This window comes from Cydia splendana, chromosome 8 (assembly GCF_910591565.1).
Source record: "Cydia splendana chromosome 8, ilCydSple1.2, whole genome shotgun sequence".
Taxonomy (NCBI): domain Eukaryota; kingdom Metazoa; phylum Arthropoda; class Insecta; order Lepidoptera; family Tortricidae; genus Cydia; species Cydia splendana.
The window spans coordinates 4,435,641-4,446,247 of record NC_085967.1 but is presented as its reverse complement, the minus strand read 5'-3'; the positions used below and the strand labels follow the sequence as shown (position 1 = coordinate 4,446,247).

General features: G+C 40.0%; 1 protein-coding gene across 1 annotated transcript in view; it reads left to right on the top strand.

Annotated features, from left to right (window-relative positions):
* Positions 1 to 907: 907 nt before the first annotated feature.
* The window catches only part of LOC134792726 (echinoderm microtubule-associated protein-like CG42247), a 58,547-nt gene continuing 48,847 nt past the window's right edge, over positions 908 to 10,607 (top strand). The window contains exon 1 of the mRNA XM_063764026.1: positions 908 to 1,425. Coding sequence (XP_063620096.1) covers positions 925 to 1,425 — 501 coding nt within the window. The 5' untranslated portion in view covers positions 908 to 924. The remainder of the gene's footprint in view (positions 1,426 to 10,607) is intronic.

The window sequence follows — 10,607 nt, the reverse complement described above, 5'->3', positions numbered from 1 at the left end:
ACAGATAGTTACCTATACATTTCATACCTAAATATATAATCATATATACCTATGTAGTTATATGTGTGACCCTAAAAGTAACCAGCATATCGAGTACATTAATTGTAGTAATATGGTCCTTACATTTTGCACGTTTATTGAATTTAGCACCAAATTATTACAATTTATACCTACCTACCTAAAAGATCCAATATACACAAACATATAGCTAAACCATTTATCCCCCTTAGGTGTGGGCTAACAGTTTAAAACGCCGAACTACATTCGTAAAGCTATAAAGGCATTTTTATGAAGCTTTATTTTCCCCCATAAAGTTTTGATGAATAAAGTTTTTCTTGTTAAAATTTTACAAAATACAACTTTAAAACATAGATTCACAGAGCTGATTTTTGTCAATCAAATGACTGTTTCTTAAGCCTTTGACGCTCTTTGCACGTATATAATATCAGTGTAGGTACATATATGAGTAATTTTAGCATGTTTCGAATTACTTCAAACCTAGCGCATAATGAATGTAATGCAGTCTTAAGAACTTTTACAATCAACCATAACTTGGGTACCTGAAAAAAAATCAGTTTTCGTGACATGACTGTATACTTAGTCATGTCGTTAGACCTTATCAAAAAAGTACGTCGATGACTAGCCAGTTTTCGTATGACAAATCATAACAAAATTATACTTACCTCATTTACGAAACTATGAAGTCATTGTAGCGTTTCAGCGTAGAGCCATTTATGTCTAAGCCTTCAGACGGTAAACGTTTCGCTCGTAACGCAAATTGACTGCTAGGCTCGAGCGTCGACAACCCCTCGTGTGCTACACACGTGTATCTCATTCATGAACGGGTCATCTTGATATAGATAAGTAGTTGATTGAAAGTGTGTGAGGGGGCGCGCGGCAGTCTGTGAGCGGCGGTCGCGCGGTATGTCGCGTCGGTTGCTCCGGCCGCGTCAGAGACATTCTCGTTCGCAGGCGGCAGCGGAGCCCGCGCCTGTAGCAGAGCCCCCGCCGGCGCCCGAGCCGGAGCCCCAGCCGCCGTCCGACGACGAGAGGGAACCGGGGGACTGGCGGTCGTCACGTCCGGCGTCCCCGCCGCAGCGTCCTGACGACGTCTCTGAAGCTTCCGAAGCGACAGCGCGTCCTAGGAACGAGCCTGCTAGCCGTTACGCCAACCTTAACTTCTGGAAAGCTAGACGAGTGACCTTCTACAGAAATGGCGACCCGTTCCATCCAGGTGTGGAGTTCCGATTTAAACCGGGCAGAGATCTGGCGTCGATGGATGCTTTGCTGGACAGATTATCGGAGAGATTGGAACTGCCGAGAGGAGCGAGGTTCATATTCGGTATGGATGGCGATAGGAAGTATAGACTGGAAGAGCTTGAAGATGGCGCTTCGTATGTGGTGTCTTCATACAAAACTTTTAAGGTAAGATATTTATTTGTCTTCAGAACTTGTTGTATGTATAATCCTTCAGCTTCAACCTGACGCAGATACAACTTTTACGTTCCTTCTCAAGATTTTCGCTGTGAAAAAGTTTTACTTCCCAAGTAACATTTTAGTCCTATAATTTTAGTTTTTATCGCTAAAAGCTTGTATAGACGTCGTATTAAAGTTTCAGAGGTGACCACCTGTCGTATAAAAGCGCTTGGCAACACCTTTTTGCTCTATAGGCTTATACAGCTAATATATTCTATAAGCAATTGATGTAAAGGTTTATTTCATCATTTTATAGAGCCGTTATAGGCGTGTACTATAACAGGTTCAAATATAACTACTATAGAGCAATATTACTGTATAATAGTATTTGGAATCACTTTTATGCAACTAATTTGCGCTATTAAGGTTCCCTGCCAAGCCGCTATAGTTTTGTGTTTATACAGTGACAAAAACCCAACTATACAACGATTTTAGGATATAGTGGCTTTAGAGATCACTGCTATAGTACATAATACTTTAGTAGTTTGCGCTATTAAGGTTCCCTGCAAGCCGCTATAGTTTTGTGTTTTAACAGTGACAAAAACCCAACTATACAACGATTTTAGGATATAGTGGCTTTAGAGATCACTGCTATAGTACATAATACTTTAGTAGTCATATGAACACTATTATAGAACTGTTTTGCTCTATAGTAGCGTTTTTGGGACATATTTATAGTGTTAAAAAGCGCTTTAGTAGTTTTTAAATCCCTATTATATCTCATCGCTGTAAACGTCACAATGACTCTTTTATATCACAAAACTGTTGTATAGTGGTTTTGTTTTTTCTTTTAAAAGACAACAGCGTTATAGCTGAGCTTTTATGTCTTTTATAAACCGAGTTAGATACATAAAGGTAGAAAACGACTACTTGTAAATGATAAATTTGATCTGTAATGGCTACTTATATCTTGCTTATATAAGTTCAGGCCTAAGCCACATAATGTGGTTCCGTACAAAATATTTTTATATTTTAATGAATTGATAAAAAAGACCCCAGTGATATTAGTGACTGTAGGTGAGATTTATCATCAATGATTTAATACAAGCATAAAATCGTGACGGTTTAGATATTTATCGACATCCATTATTAGCACATTTTTTTTACCAATCACACTGAAAAAGGAAACAACAGTGATGACTATATCTAAATTAAAAAAAATCCTATATCTTTCTAAAGAGTTTGTAGGTGTAACTGGGTCACAGCAAAATTCTTTTGGAACCCTAATTTTAATCATGATGGCGGTGAATATTTCGTCGTAAGTTCTATAGGTAGCCTATAAAAGCGTCGGATTTACTTCTTGGCTGTATAGTAGTAACTATGGTGAATATCGTAATATTTTATTAAATTATTTTATTAAAAACATAAATAAATCGAGGGGGCATTTAAAATTCCTCATTAAACTAATACTATTCTAACGGTAAAACTTCCGTCCCATATACTTTTTGCACTAAGGACCGAATTATTCGACATCTAAATGGCGCATATTAATATAAAGTCTTTACATATCACCATTTTACTTAGTACCGTTTTTGTGAAGTAAACACACAACAAAACCACTCACAACAGTTGATGGAAAACTTGACAGCAAATTTCGTAGTAAAGGAACTATGAATTCTACAATAGTATAAAAAAGCACTATAATACAATTTCAAATACTACTATAGTATAAAACAAGCACTATAATGGAATCTCAAATGCCACTATAGTATAAATTAACACTATAATGGCGTTACTGACAACAAATTAGCACAAAAGTGATCATCACATCACTTTTATAGACCTAAAACGTCACGACTGACACTGCTACAGGTCTACTATATCACTGAATGGCACATAAGATGCGCCATTTCGGCTTTATACAATCTTCTTTGGTCTTTTATAGGACCTTAGGTGGTATTTGGGAAACGTTCTATCGTCTACTATAGAACCACAAATTGTTACTTGGGTTACAAGATCCAATCAACGCCTTATTACGACAATTTAAAGTGTTTATATAATAGCAGATTTGTTTCTATTACAATAATTTATATTTATAGGGATAAAGTCTTTTTACCACCGTATCGCATAACCGTATGTCATGACATGAACCTTTAATAACACATAGGTATTCTTAAACAAAGTTTTCTTTTCATACATAAACGAACTAAAGCAGATACAATTTAAATATTTGCCTTTAAACTATGAACAAGTCGGCATTACTTGGCATTAGTAAGAAATTATACTTTAATGATTCTGTGCATGCATTTAAACAATCTTAAAAGAAAAATAGCTTAATCTTATAAACATAATCCGACATTATAAAGTTAGGTTAAGTAAGGTTAGTGAAGTGTTGCGTGACCCAGTGAAATATGAAAGGACCAAATAGAATATGAAACGGCAACGGTGAAATAATGTAGGGCAAGAGTGACCAGGCGATACAGCGCAGACATGGAGCGCAATTCTGATTTACTAACTTGTTACGGCTTTGAACTGGTTTTGATATGATTTTGACGATCGTCTTGGCATAGAGAAAAAAATATATAGAGTGCTCACTCCATACATCAGTTTTAGTACCAAAACGGCTATTATTTTCGTAGTCGACATCTAGCATCGAGTAGCGGAATTATCAGTGCTGCTACTTTACAATAGATGTTGCAACGACAAAAAAATCTAATGGTGAACAATTTTTAGCTGGACAAATTATCGTGATCGATCTTAAAGGTCGTGTCAAAGTAATATCAAAACCGTATCAAATTGTGAAATCTGAATCGTGTTATTCATGAGGCCCTAGAAGCTAAAATATCAAATAAATTTTAATCAAGCTCTGTGCTTACACGTTTATTTGGGTGAGGGTGTCAGAAGGAAATTGAAATAAAATTAACGTCATATTTATTTTAGTCATTTTTTTTTTATTTAAACTACAAAAAGGATACAGATTACAAATTAAATTACAACTAAAGCTTACAAATAAATATTAAAACTAAAATGTTTACAAATATTGTCATATTTTTACAGAAAAATGGAAATTTCATGATAGAAGCATGTTTATAAACGTTAATATTAAAAAAGCAGTTGTTAAATATATACCTACCTGCATTAAATTATACATAGTTATTTTTAATGTATGAATTAATATTTTTTTTTTCTATTTGTACTATATCCTATTTATTATGTGCCATAGAAAAGTGTGTACCTTAATGTACCTATAATATGTTACCACGCCCGTGCAGGGTCCATGCTGTACTCAATTAAACTTAAACACATTTGTAAAATACCATGGATGCATTGAATAAAGGATTATGATTAAATGCATATATCAAGACAATATTACGTTTACACCATTACGCATTATTTTACTCTAGCTAAATCTAAATTTTAATGTTCTAGCGCAAAGCTCTGATCTATATCAAATTGGTATCATATTCCACGATTCTGAATTCACTCATGGCTGCGTGCCACATGCATATTTGTCGCGTCTCGCTCTACTATATGCTTAGTGATAGCGTGTGAAAAGGATGGAACTTCGTTTGTTTTTGCGTGGCAAAGCTGTCGCGTGTTCGTCTTTTTATACACCAGTGCACTTTTCCTAGATATTTAATACTTTTATGAAAAGTGTGACTTATAGCACTTTTGTAATACATCTGTACAGTCAGCAGCAGAAGTAACTGCTGAGCGCGCAGGATGTATTTGTATTTATTTATTTGCATAATAATGTACATTACATTACACAGATGGTATTTGCAAAGTAAGAGGCACTGATGATACCCTGGTAGGGCATAGCAAATATCTTACACACTAACATTAAATTCACATATTAAATTACAAATAATAATTAATTAAAACATTCATATAAAATTCAATTAGGATCTAGTCTTTGATGTTTACGTATACTAGGTACTTATTTTACACATCCCACACATATGGGTCCCCTTAGCATTTACTTCTAATGATTGTATGTGCTGTGCGGGTTAAAAAGCTTAAACACATACATAAATTTAAATGTATGGCACAAAAATCAAGAAAAAGTTATTCTCGAATAGATGGCGCCACACCTTTGGCCTATGCTCGGGTAGATGGCGTTGGCGACACCGTTTGATATTAAATTAAACAATTTTAACTCATACAGTGAAAGAACATGGGTCAATGTCATATGACGTTCAAAAAAAAAGGAAAACAAAAATAAAAAAAAACATTTATCCAAATATAACGGAACGTATGTTTTTCGTACCCTTTACCGTAGAGGAACTGGTGAAATTGATAATGCGGATTAAACCTAAGGATACGAAAGACATCTATGGCCTGCCAGCTCATACCTTACGCGTTCTACCGGCTTGTGCCTTGCAAGCACTCTGCCACCAATTTAATAACTCCGCACACAACGCGGCACCTACCCTGAATCCCTTAAAAAAATAAAGGTCACACCGGTATACAAAGGGAAAGCTAGTAAAACGGAACTAAAAAATTATAGGCCTATTTCGCTGGTCCCTGTAGTCTCAAAGGTGTTCGAGTTGGGGGTTTGTGATCGCCTTATGGGTTTTTTGAGAAAAAGGGACAGCCTCTGCAGTCAGCAATACGCCTACCAGGCCGGTGGGTCGACGACGGGTGCGGCTCACCATTTGTTACGTACCGTTTTATGTCACTTAGAAGGCAGGAGGCGGGTGGCTGCCGTATTTTTTGACTTATCGCGCGCTTTTGACCTGGTAGACCATGGACTTATCGCAAACAAACTCGAGCATTATGGTGTCCGTGGTATACCACTCGCGATTATTACTTCCTTCTTAGCGAATCGATATCAGGCTGTGGAGGTGAATAGTGAGAGGTCAGTAGCTGAGCCGATCGGTGATAGATCAGTTCCCCAGGGGTCTAACGTAGGCAATAACCTGTTTGTTCTACTTATGAACGATCTCCCCTATGACTCACCTACGGTTGATTTTGTCATGTATGCCGACGATATTTGCGCTATAGTAAACGCGGAAAATAGGGCACAACTGTGCGAGAACGTCCAATCTGTCACCTGTAGACTTTTAGGTAGTGTCCGACCGAAACATGTTTTTTTGCCGAAACCGAAACCGAAACCGAATGTTCGGCTTTGCCTCTAGTTTCGGCCGAAACCGAAACCGAAACCGAAACTTTTGTAGACTTGTTAAAATCGTTGAAAAAATGTCATAAAACCGCTTTTACACACATATTATGGGGCTGACAACACCCAATGTCCTTGAAATTGATGTTACTTAAGCAGTTTTTTAAGAAAATTACTAGAGTTAGACCAAGATAATTCTGCAACGATTTTGATAACACATGCAGTGCAAGTGTTACTTTAAACGTCAAAACTTCCATGAAATTATGACGTATAAATAACATTTGCACTAGTAGCACTGCGTATGCTATCAAAATCATTGCAGAATTTTCTTGGTCTAACTCTATTCATTCACCAGTCAAGCTAACATGTAGATACAGGGTCAACCAAAAACGCGAGCGCAGCGAGCGCGAAATTTTTTGTTAACAATATCGCAAGGCCGGGTACCGATCTTCACCTGAGGGGCTACCGCGAAAACCGAAATTCGCAAATTGCGGGGATCTTTCTCTTTTACTCCAATGAAGGCGTAATTAGAGTGACAGAGAAAAATGCCCGCAATTTGCGAACTGCGATTTTCGCGGTTATAGCCCTGGGCCTAAAAGTCCGAAGTGCCCCCGTGAGGCGAACTTTCATGCGAAGTCAAAGCCGTGCTTCAGGCTTCAGGATAAGTAGTTAAGCACAGACTCCAACCAATGTCCATTGTATTAAAAAGCGAGACCGCAGGCCGAGCATGGCGCAGCGAGACCAAAGGCTAAGCTGAAGTAGAGGACATGTGGAACACAAACCAATTGTAAATTGAGGTAAAAAGTGAGGCTAAGGTCGAGCATTCGTATGAAAAACTGTACTGGGGACACTTTTAAGGGTTTTTTCTTCGTTTTAATCAATAGTCAGCTGTTCAGCTTCGCAAAATATTAACTATTGAGAAAATCAACTTTGCGGCACTAGTTGAGCGTAGCCTTTAGCCTCGCTTAAAATTTGCCATTAGAGGTAGATAGAAAAATGAGTGAATAAGAGCGAAAAAGACATCGTTCGACTCGTGCCGAGCTGATACTCGGCCAACGGCTACGTGCGACAGTGCTATCTCATTCACTCCGATACAATTAGACAGTGTGCGCGTTATAGGTATTGACAGCCTCTTAAGACTGCGTCGACCGTCCAGTGGCGCTCTCATTAGTGGAATTGTGTTTTATAATAAACCAATTAATTTCTGTACCTATACATGAATCAGTATATGTAGGTATGTATTAATATTGTTGTCCTACTTATTCCCCAACTTTTGGTGTTTGTCCGAAGTACCATTTCGTAAGTTTCGGCCCGGCCGAAAGGTTCGGCCGTTTTTTGGCCGAAACCGAAACTACAGCCGAAACATGATTTTTTGGCCGAAACTGGCCGAAACCGAAACCGAACCTTCGGTCGGACACTACTTTTAGGGTGGTTTCGGGCAAACGGAATGATCCTAAATCTGGATAAGACAAAGCTGTTAGAGTTCGATCTTAAACAACCTGTAGCTACTTCTACCGATAATATAGGTAAACAGCCTATGCAGGTAAATGTACAAAATGTGCCCCTGCCGACAACTGATAGCGCATGTTTTGTTGGTTTCATCTTTGACCGAGGCCTTCAATGGCAGTGTCAAATCGATAAGGTGTGCGCCAAATTAAGTTCTGCACATTTCGTCATTTCTCGCCTTGTGCCCAACCTGTCACGCCCAAACATTGTCAAGGCCTACTACGCGTATGTCCATTCAGTCCTGTCATACGGACTAGAGCTGTGGGGCCTCGCTGCAGACAGAGACCGGCCATTTGTCAACCAGAAAAAGATTATTAGGACAATGGCGAGAGTTGCCCCAGATACACCTGCCCGCCAACTTTTCATTAATTTCCGCATTTTAACACTCCCCTCCCTGTTTATTCTCGAGGTGGCATAGTACGTCCGAGCGAACTTGTCTTCGTTCCCTAAGAAACAGTGGAACAGCAAAAGATTCCGGGACATTCGCAAGCATGACTTGGACCAGTCCACTCATCGCCTTAGGAAGACTGGCAATAGTATACACGTAGTTGGCATTAAGATTTACAATAACATCCCATGTGACATTAAAAACATGAACACCATTTCGGGTTTTAACTCGCCCTTGAAATGTTTATTGGTTCGGAAGGCCTATTACTCCCTAAATGAGTTTATTAACGAGAGCAATGAGACCTGACATTTATTTATTTTTTACTTATATAAAAATATGAACATTCCATCTTTTATTATGCAAATTGACATGTAAATTTTTTAGTTAATTCTATATTATCCTTAGTTCATTAAGTGAATTGTATATATAAATGACAATGTATGACTATTACTGAATAAATGATATGATATGATATGATATGATATGATATGATATGATATGATATGATATATATAATTTTTTTGATGTTTTTATGGGATGATATTATTTTATGGGATGTAAGGGAGAACAAATAGGGATGTAAGGGAGAACAAATATCATCTCAGTGCTCCCACCAACCTCACCTGCTCGTGGTGCATCCTGCCAGACAACAGACGAGGCTCTGGACCGACTGATGGCGGTATAACCATTTGTAAACAAGCGTAGCAAAATCCAACAGACCAGTGTCGGGCAGCAGTGACACTGGTGCGATATGTTACGCTCTGCGATCGCCAACCCGCCTGCCCAGCGTGGCGATTATGGGCAAAGCCTCCATGGAAGCACACCAAAGACCACGGCCCCCAGTTCCCGGTTGCCCTGTCGTCCGGGACCATGGCGGCGGTCTCGGTATCGGTAGGGTAGGGGGTGCGAAGAATCGCCGGGTGACGGAAGGCCGCCACAAACAACTGACCTTGGCGACGTACAACGGACGCACGCTACGGCTGGATGAGCACCTGGCACAACTCGAAGAAGAACTCGGAAGGATAAGGTGGCACATTCTGGGACTATGCGAAGTCCGAAGACAGGGGGAGGACACAGTAACCCTCGAATCGGGCCACCTTATGTACTTTCGAGAGGGAGACCAGCTATCCCAAGGTGGCGTAGGGTTCCTGGTAAACAAAGCCCTCTGTGACAACGTCGTAGAAATGTCGAGTGTGTCGAGCAGGGTTGCGTACCTCGTAATTAAGCTCAATGAGAGATACAGCCTCAAGGTGGTACAGGTTTACGCACCGACCTCGACACACACGGACGAAGAAGTGGAAGATATGTACGATGACATATCGAAGGCCCTACATCGCACCACCAAGGCCCACTTCAACGTTGTCATGGGTGATTTCAACGCTAAAGTGGGAGTACAGAATTGCAGCGAGTCGGTAGTAGGATCCCATGGTTTTGGTAGCCGGAATCATAGGGGGCAAATGCTTGTCAACTTCCTCGAGAGAGAGGGGCTTTTCTTGATGAATTCGTTCTTCAAGAAAAAGCCCCAAAGGAAGTGGACATGGCGGAGCCCCGATACTATGACAAAAAACGAGATCGACTTCATCATAACCGACAAAAAGCATATATTCAGAGACGTCTCAGTGATCAACAGGTTCAACACCGGTAGTGATCACCGACTTGTTAGAGGCTCTCTGAATATCAACTATAAGCTCGAACGTGTCCGTTTGATGAAGTCCAGGCTCCGACCTAGCCTGCTCCAAACCATGGTAGGATCTGAAGCATTCCAGTCGAACCTGGAGAACCGATTCGCTGCCGTGGAAACCACAAATGCCGTTGACATAAACCAGACCCTCAAGAATGTGGTTGGAATCCTCAGGGATGAAGGTACGAGATTTTGCGAAGTACAGCGTAAAGCCGGGAGGTCGAAGCTTTCGGAGGAAACCCTCAGGCTCATGAAGGTACGACGGAAGACCCACCTGCCACTTCGTCAGAGCGACGGGCTCTAAACAAGAGGATTGGCAAACTAGTACGACGTGACCTCCGGTGCGCCAATACACGCTTCATTGAGCAAGCGATTGAGCAGAATCGGGGGTCAAAAGTTTTTGTCCAGTCCCTTGGAAGAAGCCACCTGACGAAGCTGACCACAACTGGTGGGGCTGTTGTATCGTCCCGGTCGGGGATTCTCTCTGAAATCGA